The sequence below is a fragment of the Pediculus humanus genome, genomic scaffold (genome assembly GCF_000006295.1).
Source record: "Pediculus humanus corporis 1103172107895 genomic scaffold, whole genome shotgun sequence".
Lineage (NCBI taxonomy): Eukaryota > Metazoa > Arthropoda > Insecta > Psocodea > Pediculidae > Pediculus > Pediculus humanus.
The window spans coordinates 302,651-320,648 of NW_002987470.1; the positions used below are offsets into that span (position 1 = coordinate 302,651).

General features: G+C 28.8%; 3 protein-coding genes across 3 annotated transcripts; 2 read left to right on the forward strand and 1 right to left on the reverse strand.

Annotated features, from left to right (window-relative positions):
• Positions 1-1,580: 1,580 nt before the first annotated feature.
• Phum_PHUM397210 (Vinculin, putative) lies at positions 1,581-7,870 on the forward strand (the record flags this gene model as incomplete). Its single annotated transcript, XM_002428637.1, has 16 exons — positions 1,581-1,786; positions 1,861-2,056; positions 2,132-2,276; positions 2,427-2,626; positions 2,731-2,919; positions 2,996-3,214; positions 3,404-3,540; positions 3,621-3,903; positions 3,983-4,358; positions 4,441-4,532; positions 4,616-4,706; positions 5,265-5,366; positions 5,537-5,670; positions 5,759-5,998; positions 6,074-6,164; positions 7,704-7,870. The coding sequence occupies 16 exons, from the start codon at positions 1,581-1,583 to the stop codon at positions 7,868-7,870; spliced, it is 2,868 nt and encodes a 955-aa protein (XP_002428682.1).
• A 2,942-nt stretch (positions 7,871-10,812) lies between these two features.
• Positions 10,813-11,545, reverse strand: Phum_PHUM397220 (10 kDa heat shock protein, putative; the record flags this gene model as incomplete). The annotated part of the gene is made up of 2 exons (XM_002428638.1): positions 10,813-11,139; positions 11,543-11,545. The coding sequence occupies 2 exons, from the start codon at positions 11,543-11,545 to the stop codon at positions 10,813-10,815; spliced, it is 330 nt and encodes a 109-aa protein (XP_002428683.1).
• A 1,503-nt stretch (positions 11,546-13,048) lies between these two features.
• Positions 13,049-16,594, forward strand: Phum_PHUM397230 (Hsp60 protein, putative; the record flags this gene model as incomplete). Its single annotated transcript, XM_002428639.1, has 9 exons — positions 13,049-13,219; positions 13,296-13,548; positions 13,629-13,901; positions 14,018-14,186; positions 14,273-14,480; positions 14,571-14,726; positions 14,801-14,957; positions 15,047-15,225; positions 16,421-16,594. The coding sequence occupies 9 exons, from the start codon at positions 13,049-13,051 to the stop codon at positions 16,592-16,594; spliced, it is 1,740 nt and encodes a 579-aa protein (XP_002428684.1).
• Between the last annotated feature and the right edge of the window lie 1,404 nt (positions 16,595-17,998).

Consider the following 17,998-nt stretch of genomic DNA (forward strand, 5'->3'; position numbering starts at 1 on the left):
CCTAGAATGAGTACTGAATAATAAAATCTATTTAGTTATTTCTTACAAATTATAATTAAATATTTAATTAAAAATAATTTAATTAAATTAGAATTTATGTTTTTTTCACATTTGACTATTGTTTCGTTACATAATTTTCATTATAAATATCGAGTTATTAAAATACGAAAACATTTTATGCTCTTTATTTTATTCCACACATAATAAATTTTAAAAAAATACTTTTATTATCATTATTTGACTTATAAAATTAAGTGTTTAACTGTTTTCACAGTCTATAAAAAATAATATTTTATTTATTTATATAATTAAATATTGTCATCTGTTGTATCGATTGTAAAATTTTTCCACATTATTATTGTTGTGGGTTCGATGAATAAGACAAAAAGTATCAATTCGATGAAAATGTCACATATATATTCAAATTAAAAAAAAAAAAACCAAATTTTTCTATTTCATTAGCGATAAATTTACAAAATATTGATAATGAAATTTGTATGAGATTAATATAATTTTGAATAGTAAAAAAAAATTTTAAATTTTTTACATCATGTTTGTTTATTTAGATTTAATCCGAGGTAAATAAATTTTTTTGGCCATTAAGTCGAAATCAAAAAAAAAAAAAAAAAATAGTTACTTGTGCCAAATTCATTTTGTGTTATTTAAAAAAAAAAAGAGAGAGAGAGAGAGAGAGGAATAATGTGTAAAATATTAAAAAAAATTTTTCTTCTTAAAAAAATGAATGAATTAATCACCTAATAATAATAATAATAATAATAATATGTAACTACATGATGAATCAGATTCTATTAAAAGATGTTCTTAATTGTGAATAATAGATAATAATTTTTTTTTTTTTTTTTTTGTGTTTTTTATTAGTCAATTGATTTTATTTGAATTTAAATTTATTTCATAAAATAATAAAAAAAAATTTGTTTCACAACGATTTAAATTTAAATTTAAATATATATGTGTATGAAAAATAATTTTTGATTTATTTTTGGTTCAGCCATTTTGAAAATGATTCAATCATTTTATTTTTTTTAAATAAAAAAATTTTTTGTTTGTGAAGTTTATTTTAAAGAGAAATAAAAACAAAAAAAAAAACAATTTTAAGCCAAAAAAAAAAAAAAAACAGCATTCGGTAATAATAATAATAATAATAAGAAACAGAAAAAAAAAAAAAAATCAATTATTAAAATGGGGGGGGGAATGAGTCAGAAAAATAGTAAGAGAACTTTGGTTGGTTGGTTGGTGATTGTTTTAATTTGGCTGGTAATAAGAATCTATTTCTGTTGTTTAATGTTTACACATTAAGCCTCATTGGAATTTATTATTATAGAAAGCTCAAACTGGAATGACCCTCAAAGAATTATTTAAAAAAAAAAAAAAAAAAAGGAGTAATTAAAAACCGTTTTTAACATTACAAATTCATATTTAAGTTCAGACATTGTTTGTTTGTTTGTTTGTTTGTTTGTTTGGTTTATTTAAATTTTATTTTTAAAACTCATTTAATTACTTTTTTATTTTAGGTCTCAAGACTGGTTATACTACACGAAGAAGCAGAAGATGGAAATGCAATGCCAGATTTGGAACGGCCCGTGCAAGCCGTTAGCCGGGCCGTTGCCAATCTTGTTAAAGTCGGTAAAGAAACAATCAATAGTTCCGATGATGCCATCCTTAAACAAGATATGCCAGCCTCTTTGCAAAGAGTCGAAGGAGCTAGCAGATTGTTGGAAGAAGCATCGGCAATGCTTAAAGTCGATCCATATTCGAGTCCCGCAAGGTTGGTAGTTGTCGATGTATTTCCTCCCTCGCGAAGCCGCCATTTTGAAAAGAAAACATTATTGTTATTTGTAGGAAAAAATTAATCGAAGGTTCGAGAGGTATTCTTCAAGGAACGTCCTCGTTGCTTTTGTGCTTTGACGAATCCGAAGTTAGGAAAATCATACGGGAATGTAAAAAAGTATTAGATTACCTTGCCGTTGCCGAAGTCATGGAAACCATGGAGGATTTGGTACAATTTTTAAAAGATTTAAGTCCGTGTTTAAGTAAGGTAAATGAATCATTCGATACGATCAATTTTCTTGGATTTTCTTGGGTTTAAAAAACATTTTGTTAATTTTTCCAGGTTTCGAGAGAAGTTGGAGCCAGAGAAAAAGAATTGACACATCAGGTTCATCGAGAAATATTAATTCGTTGTCTGGAACAAGTGAAGACATTAACTCCCATTTTAATATGTGGAATGAAAATATACATACATATTGTTTCCCAAGGTACGTTTCATTATTCCCCCTTCTGTGTCGAAAAAATATGAAAGCTGCCTAATTTTAATTAAAGCTGCCACTCCCATTCCCATTTTCAACAACATCTCATTCATAATTAAAGCGAATTGTTTAATTTTTTCTTCTTCTTCTTTTATTCAGGAGGGAAAGGAGCCGACGAAGCAGCAGAAAACAGAAATTACTTGGCACAAAGAATGACTGATGAGATAAACGAAATAATCCGCGTTTTGCAATTAACCACCTACGATGAAGATGAATGGGATGCTGATAATCTTACCGTAATGAAAAAGTGTCAAAATGCCATACAAGGGAAAATGAGAGGAGCACACGATTGGTTGGAGGTAATTTAACTTTTAGGGTGAATTTTGTTTTTTTTCCCCCATCCCTCACCGAGTTAAATTACATTCTTATTTTGATGATCTCGATTTTAAATTTTTTTTTTTAGGATCCCTTGGCTTTAAGGGGAGGAGTCGGTGAAAAATCCGTGAGACAAATATTGGATCACGCTACAAAAGTGGCTGAAAGATCACTTCCTCAAGATAGAGATAGCATATTGAAAATGGTCGATGACATAACTACCATGACAGACGCACTGTGCGAATTGCGACAAGATGGGAAAGGAGCCACTCCACAGGTACTACTACTATTGCGTACCATAAGTATTTTGAGTTTTACGAGAGTAATTTTTTTTTTTTTTTTGTTGTTTCCAGGCCGAAGGTTTATCAAGAAATATTCAAGATCGTTTGGGTGATTTGTGTCAGAGAGTTGCCAGAGCTGTGCAAAATGTCGACAAGAGTGGAATTCAACAGCCTGCTCACACGGTTGCTGGTAGATTGGAACAAGCGAGAAGATGGTTAAGCAATCCTGAACGGGATGACCGAGGATTGGGTCAACGTGCCATCTCCCTGATTGTCGACGAAGGGAAAAAGGTTTGTAATTATCAAATTAAACTTTATAAGAATTAAGTTGAAGTTAAACAAAACTAATTGTGAGTATTTAATATTTTGCTTCCTTTGTTAAGGATCAAAAAAAGGTACCATTAAAACATAAAAAAGGAAAATTTATACCTTTGAGTTTCGAAAGGGTTTGATATATTTTTAATTCATTTAAATTTTAAGGTTGCTGAAGGTTTGCCGGGCGTTCAAAAAGCGGAAATATTAGGTTTATGTGACGAAGTTGATATACTTTCGAGGCAGCTGAGCGATTTATGTCGCAAAGGAATGGGTGATACTCCTCAAGCTCACAGTGTCGCCAGGTAATTATTAAACTTTTTTCTAAATTCAAGAACATGAAATATTTCCTTCTTTGCGTTACATTAATGTCTTGTAATTACAGAGCACTGTCACAAAAATTGCACGAATTGAAGAACTGCATACAAAACGCTGTGGTAAATCGCGTGGTTGAAGATTTCATCGACATTGCATCCCCCCTTAAACAATTTACCGAAGCAGTTTTGGCACCGGAGGGAACTCCGCACAGAGAACAAAACTTTGCGGATAAAGCTCTTAACCTCGAGCAGTTTTCCAACCGTGCAGCTAAAACGGCAAGAATGGTCGCTGCCGGTGGTAGCGGAGGAAATAAAAAATTGACGGAAGCTCTTCTCACATCGTCAAATCAGGTAAATTTGCCCCCCCCCCTCCCCGATCTTTGGTATTTTGTTCGATGGTTGTTACGTAACATCAAAATTAATTGTTTAGGTGGAAAGTTTAACTCCTCAATTGATAAACGCCGGAAGAATCAGAATGGCTTACCCGGAATCAAAAGCTGCACACGAGCATTTTGAAAATTTGAGAGCTCAGTATGCGGATTCGGTTCAGAGAATGAGAACCCTTTGCGACACGACCATAGACCCGTGCGAATTCATAAAAGCTTCCGAAGAGCAAATGCAAAAGCACACGATTCTTTGCGAGGATGCCATAAGAAAGAATCAACCGCAAAAAATGGTCGATAATACGAGTGCCATAGCCAGATTGGCCAACAGAGTTTTGATGATTGCGAAACAGGAAGCAGACAATTCCGAGGATCCTAATTTTATTACTAGAGTCAACAGGGCTTCCGATCAAGTTTTATCGAGTAAAATTTTAGTTTATAATTTAATTCCCTTTTTTTATTTTAAACAAATCAAAATCATCATTTTATTTTCCCGTTTTGTCAGATCTTACTCCGATGGTACAGGATGCGAAATGCGTTGCTGCTGATCCTACCGACTACAATGCTGCTGCTCGTTGGCGGGAATCTAACAAGGCTGTAAGTATACACGCATGACCGGGTAGAAACATGGACATTCAGCGGCGACCTGGAACCTAAACGAAATTACAATTTTTTTCCAGTTATTAAATGCCGTCGGGGATGTCAGATGGGCTGTTACGGCAACTCCAGATTTACCACCGCCTCCAGACATGAACAGTCTCAACTTGAACGGTATATTTATTTATCATCCCTCGGGATTTGAAAAAATTTTTTTTAATAGATTCGTCGATAATTAAACTTTCCCTAATTCTTTTTTTTTTATTAGATGTTTACACGAGCAGTCAATATCCAGGACTCAATGTCGGCTATCACGGACAAGGTAAAATAATAATAATAATAATAATAATAATATTTTCAAAAAAAAAAAAAAAAAAAAATGGTGTCGTTCAAATAATAATAATAATAATAATATAACAGAAAAGAAAAGTTTTTTATTCGCTTACATTTTTTTTTTTTTTTTTTTAATGTAAATATGTATAGTATGGTATACCACTACCAGCACAAATTTGAATCAAACAATTATTTATTAACAATAATAATAATAATAATAATATTAATATTAATAAATTTTATTTGTTTTTTTTTTTCATCTAATAATTTTTTAATTGCGCTTAAATCAGTGTTTTTTTTGCTTTTTTTTTTTTTTTTTTTTTTTTTTTTTTTTTTTTTAATATTTGTCATCATTCACACATTCTCTCTGTGTGTGTGTGCGCGTGTGGTATAATGTAGTTGGGCTTAGCATAAAAGAATCACAGCTTCCGAGAGTCTATGACGATTACGATTATTACGACAGAGGTGACCATTTGCAAGAATGGTACGATAGCGATACAGGTAAGTTTTTCTAAAAGCTTTTATCACGGTAATAATAATAATAATAGTTGGCGTCGAAATCGTATGTCGACGTCGATACTGAGTTGCATGAGAATTTTGTGATTAATCAATGTGGCGGGTTATAACGATTTTATTCGGATAATGATAATAATAATTTGAATGTTGTATAGATCAACCACCGCCGAGACCACCACTTCCCGGAGAGTATCCTGGTGATTATCCACCCCCGAGACCGCCGCCCCCAGAAACGGATGACGAAGATGACATGTTTAGACAAGCTCCGCAACCCAATCAACCCATAATGGTAACGTTTCGGTACTTTTTTTCTTATTAAAACAAGATGGGGGGAGGATTTTTAATAAAAAAAAATTTTTTTTTGTTTCTCAAACAAGATTGCGGCTCACGGTTTACATCAAGAAGTCAAACAGTGGTCGTCGAAGGACAACGAAATAATCGCGGCCGCTAAAAAAATGGCTTTACTCATGGGTAAACTCTCTCAACTCGTTAGGGGGGAAGGAGGAACGAAAAGGGATTTGATAGCAACGGCAAAGGCCATAGCAGAAGCATCCGAAGAAGTGACGAGACTCGCGAAAGAATTGGCACGAGAATGCACGGATAAACGTATGAGAACGGTGAGTTATGGAATCCCACAGGAATTTTTCCCCATCTCTCTCACTCTCACTCACTCTCTCTTTCTCTTTTTCCAGAATTTATTGCAAGTTTGCGAACGCATACCGACAATCGGAACTCAATTGAAAATTTTATCGACGGTAAAAGCGACGATGCTCGGAGCTCAAGGTATGAAGACCTAAAATAAGACATAAAATTTATTTATTTATTTTGTTATCAGACGTCTTATCATATTTTATTATCATTATTATTATTATTATTATTATTATCATTCACGAAAAAAGAAAGTTTTTATTCATACCGAGTTAATTTTTGGAAAAATTTTTTTTCCCAACAGAAACGTTACCGAGGCTGGAAATGGGAGAATTGATCGGGGGTATAAAAAAAATTTTTTTTTTTTTTTTTTTTTTTAAAAAAAAGATTTTGCGAGATTTTTTTTGTCTTCTTCTCTCTCCCTGTTTTTCTTTCGCCCCCTCCCCCCTCTTTCCCCCCCCCCCTTTTTGCATTTGGCTCGCACAAAAATTTAAAAATTAACAATTTTAAAGAAAATTTTTCTTCCATTCCAATAATTAAAAAATTTGATAATTTTTTCTTCTGGAAATTTTAAATTTGTTATGTTGTTACATTTTTTTTTTTTTTTTTTTCGGTTGTTGTGATTGTTGTTGTTATGACGTTGATTTACATTATGCAAGAAAACGTTTGTTTGTTTTTTGATTGCATAAAAAAATTTTTTTTTTTTTTTTTTTTTTTGACTCCGGCTAATGATTAATAATGATTAATTTTAATATTTTGAAAATTTTTTTTTTTTTTGCATTTTTTTTTATTAACGTAATTATTAATTATTGCATTATTTATTTTCATTCATTCATTCATTCATTAATTCATTCATTTATTCGGTCGAAGAGAGAGTTTGAATGTTATTAACAAAGAAACAAACAAAAGAAAAAGATTTTTTTCCTTTTAGGTTGTTGGGTTGTAGGGTGAATGAAAGAAGGATTTCTTTTTTTTCCGCCCTCCCCCCTCCCCCCTCCCTCCCCTGAGGTTTTGTTTTGCATGACGGCATGAATTTAAATCAAAATATTATTATTATTATTTTTTTTTTTTTTTTTTGGATTCGATACTTCCGGTCGAACGATATTATCGAAAAGAAAATTATTCGATTTTTTTTTTTTTTTTTTTTTTGAAATGTTAACGGTTAGCTCTTAACTCATCATCATTATCATTATCATTATTATTATATTAATTTTTGTTTTTTTTTTTTTTTTTCCCCTTCTTTACATTACAGGATGCATGATAGGAGCAAGTGAGTGAATCCTTGCTTATTGTTTGTTTGTTTGTTTGTTTGTTTGGTTGTTTTTGTCATGTTTAAATGCATCGCATCATTGTAGTAAATTTTTAAATGTAGTTTCAGTAGCGAATTGTAGTTTCAGTGTTATTTTTTTACTTTTTATTTTTTTTTTGTCGTACTACGTGGCGGCCATTTTTTTTTTCTATCATCCATGTTAGAATGGATTCGTTTGCTTTAAATGTTTTTTTTTTTTTTCTGTCGGCTTTAAAAGTAAAGAATAAAAAGTAAAAGGATAGCACTGAACAAAAAGTAGGAGTAGTTGTAGTCAAAGCACTTTGCGTTTGTATGAAAAACACCCGTTTTTGTTTTTTTTTTTTTTTAATAACGTTATTCGTGGGGGGTGATTTTTTCCTTCCCAGGCACGGCAGAAGATCAAGAAGCAACGGATATGCTCGTTGGAAACGCACAAAATCTCATGCAATCCGTTAAGGAAACCGTACGTGCCGCCGAAGCGGCTTCCATCAAAATCCGTACGGATGCTGGAGTCAGGTACAGATGGGTTAGATCTCAACCGTGGTATCAGTAAAGAAAGGTAAGAAGACGGATGTTAAGGTTGGGTTTTCACGATTCTTTTGAATTTCTTATAATTTCTTTTTTTCCTCTCCTCCCCCCCTATTATAATACAGGGATCTACAATCAATCAATCAATCAGTCAATCAGTTCTATAACAATCGCTTAATATTTTACATAACGATCTGGAAAACGTCTGCTAAGAAAAGGAGGAGGAGGAGGAAGATGAGGAGGAAGAGGAAGAGGAAGAGGATGAATTAATAATAAAACTAATAATAATAGTAATAATAGTAATAGTAATAATTAACAACGATAAGTTAAACAACGATTTAATAATAATAATAATAATAATAATAATAATAATAATTTCGCCTTATTTTTCTAATCGCTAAAAACTATAAAAAATTAGTTTGTTTTTTTTTTTTTTTTTTAAATGATAGGAATATTAACATTAGATAGAAATTAATAATAAATAATGAAATGTGTGAAAGAGAGAGAGAGGGGATGGAGGAGAGGGAAAAAGAGAGAGAGAGAGAGAGAGAAGGATTGAAATATTATTAAAAAATTCTCTTCTAATATTTTTTTTTTTAAAAATGTTTTTAATTGTTTTTGTACTAACGCTTTCCAAAGTGCCTGTTTATTAGTATAAAAGAAAAATTATTATGAAAACCGTCGATTTGATTTATTATTATTATTATTATTATTATTATTATCGTTATTTATTTTTTTATTTTATTAGAAACTACAACGAATAGTTTTTTTATTTTATTTTATTTTTCTCAAGTAAAGTTGCCATATTTTAATTTAAACGAACCGTGACAATTAATTTAAGTCGCAATAATAATAATAATAATAATAATAATTTTATTATTTATTATTTAATAATATTATTATTATTAATATTTTTTGGTCAATTTCGTAGTGGCGTTGTAGTTTTGTTTGTTTGTTTGTTTTTTTGTTCATTTCGGTTGTTTTTTTTTTTTTTTTTTTTTTTTTTTTTTTTGCTCTCGGTGAGTTTTAGTTCGCGTAAAATAAAATGGCCGACATTTTAATTAATTAATTATTCGAACGTGTAATTAGTTAAAAAAAAAATTTTTCGAGGGATATTTTTATGTCGTAGGTGATAATTCAACGAATCGAATTATAAAATGTCAATTTTTTTGGTAAGGGTTGTACGTAATCTTTTTATTTTTTTTTTATAAGGGAAGTGGGGGAGGGAAAGGGAGAGGAACGGGTATCGGGTATTGTATGTTTGCCTTTAGCCTAAAACATAATTTTATAAAACAAGTACCCGATCGATTATTTACAAAAAAAAAAAAATTTTTTTAATCACAAATTTATTAAACGGTGCTGCTGATTTTGCTGCTGGCTACTACTACTACTATTACTGCTGCTGCTGCTGCTGCTTTATTTATAATAATCATTAAGGTTGTTTTTATTATTATTATTATTTAAAATTTAAAATTTAAGTTAAAGTTAGTTAAGTTTTATATATATATATACATATTTATTAAAAAATATTGTCACAATTTAATTAAAGACTCAAATTTTTCTTCAAATAGTATTTATTATTATTATTATTATCATTATTATTATTATTATAAATAAATCGATAATTTTTTTTTCTATTATTAAATGGGTACAAATAACGGAAATAAGATAAAAAAAAGGAAACTAACGGTTGAGTATTAAAAGGCAGCTAAATAATAATAACTAATATTATTAATATTATTATTATTATTATTATTATTATTTAAATTATGTATTTTCGAATGAAAAATTATTAACGAGTCTGAATTTTGTCGTCCTTTATATTTTTTTTTATGTTTTTTTATGTTTTAAAAAAATTAATAAAATTGTTTTGTTATAAATATTAATAATTTTTTTTTTTAAACTTTAAATTTTATTTAAACATTTAATTATTGTTTTAATATTTTAATTATTGTTTTATTATTATTATTATTATTATTTTAATTTTATTTAAGACTAACAAAAAAAAAGAAAAAAAATTGTTAAATCGTAATATTTAAATATATATATATATATATAACGAAAAGAGTAAAAAAAAATTATTAATTGTTGGTAGAGTTTATTTTATATATATATATAAACGATAATCTAATGTAATCGGGCTTTATTATTATTATTATTATTATTACGTATTATTGCCTTTTTATTTTTAAATTAATATTTAACACAAAGGGATTTTTTTTTAATAATAATATTATAATAATAAATTTTTAAATTTAAATAAATATATATATATGATATATGATATTGTTTCTTAATTGTTTTTTTTTATGGGGGGAGGGGTTGTTTTCCTTGTTCCCTTTTTTCTTCCTTTTTTTTTTTATGTGTGTGTGTGGGAATAAGTAGGAAGACATGTTTAGAAAAAGAATTTTAGTCATATTTAAAAATAAAAAGTTTCGAGTTATAGGTCATAAGAGGTCGTCAAAATGATTAATAATTTTTGTTTTAGTATTATTATGTTATGTATTCGATATTATTTATTTATTTTTTTATTTAAGTCACTTTTTGAAAAAAAAAAAAATATCAAATTGTTATAATTATTTATAAAAAATTATTGTGTTAAAGCTTTTGTTAATTTAAAAAAAAAAAAAATTAGAAACTGAATACAAACAAAATTGAAAATTTATTTTAATTTAAATTATGTTTGCCTAATACAATAAACCATATTTATAATTTGAAATAAAAGGCTGATTTATATGTGACAAAATTATGAATAAATTCCCAATGTCACATACAAGCCTAAAGTAGTGTGATTTTATTTATCAAATTATAACTAAACATTCAGTCAGTCTCCTTTCTTACAAATAATAATAATAATAATAAAATTAATAAACCTAATCGATACTACTCAACATGGTTTCTTATTAAGATAAAAAAAAAAAAAAATTAATATGAAAAAGAAGAAAAAAAAAAAAAAAACATAACAATCTATTCTACTTTGGCCAAAATATCAGATTCTCTAAAAAGATGAAATTCTTTATTTTCTTCCAATTCGACTTTTGTGCCTCCGTACTCTGGTAATAAAACTTTATCTCCTACTTTCACGGCAAGAGGTATGAATTCGCCATTTTGATTTCTAGAACCTGGACCGACAGCTACAACAGTACCATGAAGTACTTTCGATTGAGCTTTTTCTGGTATTACAATTCCACCTTTGGTTTTTGTAACAGCTTCAGCTCTTTGTACTAAAACTCTATCGAATAATGGAACCAATCTTTTCAATGCTGGTACAAATTGTGGTTTTACAGCTGCTGCCTAAGAATTTAATAAATAAATAATTATTTTCCTGACGATGAGAAAAAACAAATCATGGCTAACCGGCTAAGAAGCCATGTGGCTTTCAATTATTCCCCAAACAAAAAAATTTTCTATAAAGATTTAATCAATGAATTTATGAAAAATTATAACAAATCCTTATGAATTTCGATTAAACGTTCCAAATAGACTTTAAAATTTGATTTATGTAAACGCAAATTAAATAAATAAATCATTTTTTCTTAATTTTTGTAAAAAAAAAAAAAAAAATTTGCCCAAATTCATTCAAACATAGAAAAATGAAATTGCATCATTTCACATAAAACCGATTATAATTTACGTATAAAAAAAAAGATATTAATAATAAAAATATATAAATATATAAATATATGAATTATCTTACCATTTTGTTTAGAAAAAAAAAAATTTATTAGTTTTTCAGGGAATGTGAGAAAAACACAAAAATATTTCCTATAAGAAAAATTTCTTTTTTTTCGAGAAGATTCGACAAATACGACCTCATAGAAATTTCTAATCGTTAAACTTCGTCAATTTTCGGAAACAATAAAAACACGTGACCGAAAGAAAAAAAAAATTAATTTTTTTTTAAATAATAAACTTTCTAAAACTTTTTATTTTATTTTATTTTATTTTTTTTTTAATAAAACTTTTAAATATATTTTAATTTATTTATTAAAAAAAAAAAGAACCTTTATTAAAATAAAATTATTTATTTTAAAAAGAAATTTATTTGTTTACTATAAATTTTCCTAAATAACAAAAATTTAATTAAATACATAACAATCGAAATTATTTTTTTTTTTTAAATATCTTTTTTAAATATATTTTCTAATTTAAATAATTAAAAACGAAATAAAATTTAAATTTTAAATTATTATTTAATCGATTCATGATATTTTTGCCCTTTTTTTTTTTTTTAATCGGGAAAAAATTCAAATGATTTACTGGAAAAAAAAAATTGCATCATTTTTCCGAAGATTCTAGAAAGTTCGGCCCTACGAGAGCATAGCTACCGTATTTTTAATAATTTAGTTAGTTTTTAAGTATTATTCAGATGTTTGCGAGCAAATTAATAAATTTAAAAAAATCGTTTTTTATTTTAAATTTTCAATTATTATTTTATTAATAATAATTAAATGTAAAAAAAAAGTTTTTGTTAGAATGTGCTCGTTCCGGGCATTCAAAAAAACATGTGCAACTCGAAAGAGTAGCCATATTTCTTTTTGTTCTCTGTTAGTGATTGAGGTGAGTCTTAATATTTTTTATAGATTTTATTATAAAAACCATCAAATTTTATTTTTAAAAAAATTGAAAGTTTTTCTATAATTTATCAGGTCAGTTTTAAAAATTATCATTTTTATTATTATTTACAATTAATTAATTAAAAATATATATATATATTTTATAAAGCGTAGCCTTCAAAGTCCACATTGGACCGGTTAAAAATTATATAACCTAAAAAAAATGAAAAAAAAAAAAAAAAAAAAAAAACGGTTTTTCAATTTTATTAACTTATTTATTTTAAACAAAAGTTTTTTTTTTGTACTTCTTCTTTAATTAATTAAATAACTTTTGACGAATTTATTTGTGTATTTAATATTATATATAATTTTCAATTTTTTTTTTTTTTTTGGTTGAGAACTTTTTTCAAATAATTTTTTATCAAACGGAAAAGCACGTTTTGGTAATGATGGCCATTTAATGTTCTTCATCTACTAGAAAATTCTTTTCAATTTATTTTTAACGTTTAAATTAATTAATTTAAATTTTTTTTTTGTAATGATAAGAATGACTAATTAAATTTTTTTTTGATTCTTTAATTGAAATAAAGAACTTGATGTGTTTTTTCACTAAAATAAAATTTTCAGATTGTAAGTTTTAAGTCATAATGCATCGTCTACCTCCACTTCTCAGAGTTGTCGCTCAGCGACACTTAAAAGTTGCTCCTCAAGTGAGATATATGGCCAAAGATGTTAGGTTTGGCCCGGAAGTTAGAGCTCTCATGTTGCAGGGAGTAGATATTTTAACTGATGCAGTAGCAGTCACAATGGGGCCTAAAGTAATTATTATTTTATCGAAATGATCATTGGAAAGGATGATACACATGTTTAAAATTTAATATTGTAATTATTCAGGGTAGAAATGTAATAATTGAACAAACTTGGGGAAGTCCAAAGATAACAAAAGATGGAGTTACCGTAGCTAAAGGTGTTGAATTAAAAGACAAATTTCAAAATATAGGAGCTAAACTTGTGCAAGATGTTGCTAATAACACAAATGAAGAAGCTGGTGATGGTACCACAACAGCCACAGTTTTGGCAAGAGCAATCGCAAAAGAAGGTTTTGAAAAAATTAGTAAAGGAGCCAACCCGATCGAAATTAGAAGAGGTCGAATTTAAATTTAAATCAATAAGCGATAATTTTGGTGGGAAAAATTTTTTGGTAAAATTAAAAATTGTTCATTTTAGGTGTTATGATTGCTGTCGATGCAGTAATCGCTCACCTTCGAACATTGTCAAGAGAAGTCACAACACCTGAAGAAATAGCTCAAGTTGCCACAATATCTGCCAATGGTGACAAAAAAATTGGCGATTTGATTGGAGCAGCGATGAAAAAAGTAGGAAAAGAGGGAGTCATTACAGTTAAAGATGGGAAAACTCTTACAGATGAATTAGAAGTTATTGAAGGAATGAAATTTGACAGAGGATACATATCACCATATTTTATCAATACTGTCAAAGGTCGGTTAACGACCGTTGAGCCATATAAACTTGACTTCAAGTTCAAACCGAAAACAAAAAAAACTTTTTTTTTTTTCTCAATAATTAATTTTTTTTTTTTAAATTCATTTATTTAGGAAATAAAGTTGAATATCAAGATGCTTTAGTTCTCTTCAGCGAGAAAAAAATCACTTCAATTCAATCCGTTTTACCTGCTTTGGAATTATCGAACAGTCAGAGAAAACCTTTGGTCATTGTTGCAGAAGACATTGATGGAGAAGCTTTAAGCACTTTGGTAGTGAACAGGTATAAAACGTTTAAACCTTCTTTTTATTTAATCATTTATTCGGTTTATTAACTGTTGGTAAAAACAATTTGTTCTTTTCCTACAGACTGAAAATAGGACTTCAAGTTGTGGCGGTTAAAGCTCCAGGTTTTGGTGACAATAGAAAAGCGACGTTGCAAGACATGGCCGTGGCAACAGGTGGAATCGTTTTCGGTGATGAAGCATCACCGGTTAAATTAGAAGACCTTCAATTACACGATTTAGGTCAAGTCGGTGAAGTTTTGATTACCAAAGATGACACGCTTTTCTTAAAAGTAAGAGTAACTTGCATTGGAAAATTTTCTTTTTTTTTTTTTTTTGTTTAAACTCGTACAAACTATTACTTATAATTTATAAATAATTAGGGAAAGGGGAAAAAAGAAGACATAAGTCGTCGTGCGGATCAAATAAGAGATCAAATATCAACAACAAATTCCGAATATGAAAAAGAAAAATTACAAGAACGTCTTGCCAGGCTGGCTTCCGGTGTTGCCGTTTTAAAAATCGGAGGTTCGAGTGAGGTAAAATATTTTTAGTATATCGACGTGCGGAATTTTTTCGTGTGTGTAAGAATGAATTTTTATTATTTTTTCAGGTTGAAGTAAACGAGAAAAAAGACAGAGTTAACGATGCTTTGTGTGCAACAAGAGCCGCTGTCGAAGAAGGTATCGTTCCCGGAGGTGGAACCGCATTATTGAGATGCATTCCAGTACTTGAAAAGTTAAAAGGCGCCAACGATGATCAACAAACAGGTTTCGAATCGTTCTTGCTTGAATGGTGGATTAACGATGACAGTTTTTTTTAAAATAAAGATTTTCATTTGTTTTGTATTTATATGTAGGGATTAACATAGTATCGAAGGCTTTGAGAATGCCCTGTATGACCATAGCTAGAAACGCGGGTTTGGATGCGTCCGTGGTCGTCGCCAAAGTAGAAGAATTAGCACAGGATTTAGGTTACGATGCACTTAATAACGAATACGTCAACATGATCGAAAAAGGAATCATAGATCCGACAAAGGTAAAATTGAAAAAACAAACAAACAAACAAACAAAATTGCGTCTTCTTTTCTTTTTCGATATTGAAATCACGAGAAAGCTGACGGATTAGGAAAGACTTTTTTTTTTCCCTTTTTTTTTTTTTTTTCTTTTGTTATTTCTAACCTTCAGGTGGTTCGCACTGCCCTGACTGACGCCGCTGGTGTTAGTTCCCTGTTGGCGACATCTGAAGCCGTTATAACCGTCATTGTACCCGCCAAACCTGATCTTGTCCTTGGTGGAGGCGAAGACTACAGTCCTCCAATGCCTAATCCTCAACCTCGTTAAATTTTAGTTTTTATTGTTTATTATTATTATTATTATTATTACTATTAATTTTAATTTTAATTTTGTGTACGAAATTTCGTCTTTTTGTGAAAAGAAGTTTTTCTTGGTTTTTATTCATATTTAAAAAAAATAAAAATAAAAAATAAAACGCGCACTTACGCACGCACGCACGCACACACTCATAAATTTCTTTTAGAGAGGTTCGTATTCGTTTTTTTGTTTTTTTTTTAATTTACGAGTAAACTGAAAAAAATTAAATGGCGTCAGTTTTCTGTGATGAAAATCGTTTTATTTGTGTTTAAAAATGTCGGAAGTTTTTTTCAGTTTGCATAAACTGATTTTAAAAAATTTATTATTACGTTAAAATTCGTTTATAGTTATGATAAGAATAATGATAATGATAATGATAGTTCACGATTAAGTAAAATATTGCTTGTGCCTTTTTACATATCTCTCTCTCTTTCTCTCTCTTATTCTCTCTCTCTCTCTTCCTTTCCCTCTTTCTCTCTCTCTCTCTCTCTTCCTTTCCCTCTTTTTCTCTCTCTTACTTTCTCCCTTTCGCTCTTTCTCTTTTACTCTCATTCTCTTTCTCCTTTCTCTCTCTCTCTCTCTCTCTTAGTCTTTCTCCCTCTTTCTCCTGCTCTCTCTCTCTCTCTTACTCTTTCTCTTACCCTCTCTCTTTCTCTCTTACTCTTTCTCTTTCTTTCCCTCTTTCTCTCTTACTCTCTCTCTTTCTTTCCCTCTTTCTCTCTCTCTCTCTCACTCTCTTACTCTCTCTTTCTCTCTCTTTCTTACTCCCCCCAAGAAAAAATGTTTTTATAAAATTTAATAAATGATTTTTTTTTCTTTTTTCTTTCTCTCTCTCTCTCTCTCTCTCTCATCACTCACAGGTCGTTCGAACAGCATTGACGGATGCCGCGGGTGTCGCATCGCTACTAACCACAGCCGAAGTCGTCGTGACCGAACTTCCAAAAACGGACAAAGAACCCGGAATGGGAATGGGCGGTATGGGAGGAATGGGCGGCATGGGAGGAATGGGAGGAATGGGAGATATGGGAATGTGAAAAACTAAAAACCGCGAATAACAATAATAATGATGATTTTTTTTTTATATATACGTATATATATATATGATAATGATGATGATATGATATGATAATATCAGATGTTGATGATGATGATAATGATGATAATTATAAACCGCGGTGACCGCCTCTCATGTTGTTTAAAAAAAATTTTTTTTTTATTTTTTTTATTTTATTATTATTATTATTTTTATTAATATTATTATTTTGTAACGTTAGGATGATAATAATAATAATAATATTTCCAGTCAGAATGTAGTAAGAAAAGACAATTAGAGAAAAAAATTTTTTTTTTTTTGTATTTTTAGTGTGTCTTGGTCGTGATTGTCGTCGTCGTCGTCGTTTTCCGTTTTTTAAACCTTTTGGAGGGAAAAATAAAAAAAGAAAAATGGCAATGGCGACGACGACGACGACGACGATCAAAACGTTTGTCTCTAGAAAGTGAATGAGAGAGAGAGAGAGAAAAAAAAAGATTTAAATTTTTATTATTATTATTATTATTATTATTATTATTATCAATAAGTTTGTTTGTTTTTTTTTTTTTTTATCAAGATAGCACAATTTAAAAGTGAAAAAATAGATAGATGGATAGATAGACAGATAGATGATGATAATGATGATGATGACTGAAAATAGTTGTTGTGTAAGTTGTTTGTGTTTAGGTTTGAAAGTTTCTAAAAATAGATTGGAACCATTTTCTTTTTTTTTTTTTTTTTTTTTTTCTTCAAGTAATTATATAATAATTGTTTTTTTATTTTAATTGTATTAATTTTTCATTTAAAAACGATTAATAATAATGATGATGATAATTATATTCCTTGATGTTGGTATCCTTGTATCCGAACACAAAACGTTTAAAATTATGAGTTTGATGTTGATGGCGCCAAGTCTCTATCTCTATCTCTGTCTCACACACTGTCTCATCCATTCATCTGTTATACAACGAATGTGTAATGGCTTAGGGATGATTAGAGTATTTGCCCCCTTTCCCGAATTTGAACGTGTCATTAGAATAATAAACAAAATTAAATTAAATTAAACGAAGGAGGACACGATAGATTTCGGGCGATGGAAAAACGCAAAAAACAATTTTTTTAAAATTTAATTAAATTAAATTTATTTTTAAAAATAATTATTCGAATAAATAATTTTTATATATAAATTATTTAATTATTATTGAAAATAATATTTATTATTATTGGTTATTATTATTATGATGATGATGATGATGATAAGGAAGCAAATCGAATTTCCAAAAAAAAAAAATTTTTTTCTCAATAAATATATAAACGCGACGTTTAAATTGAAAAATTATTATTATTATTATTATTATTATTATTATTATATTAAATAAAAATGATAATATAATTCTTATCAATCGAG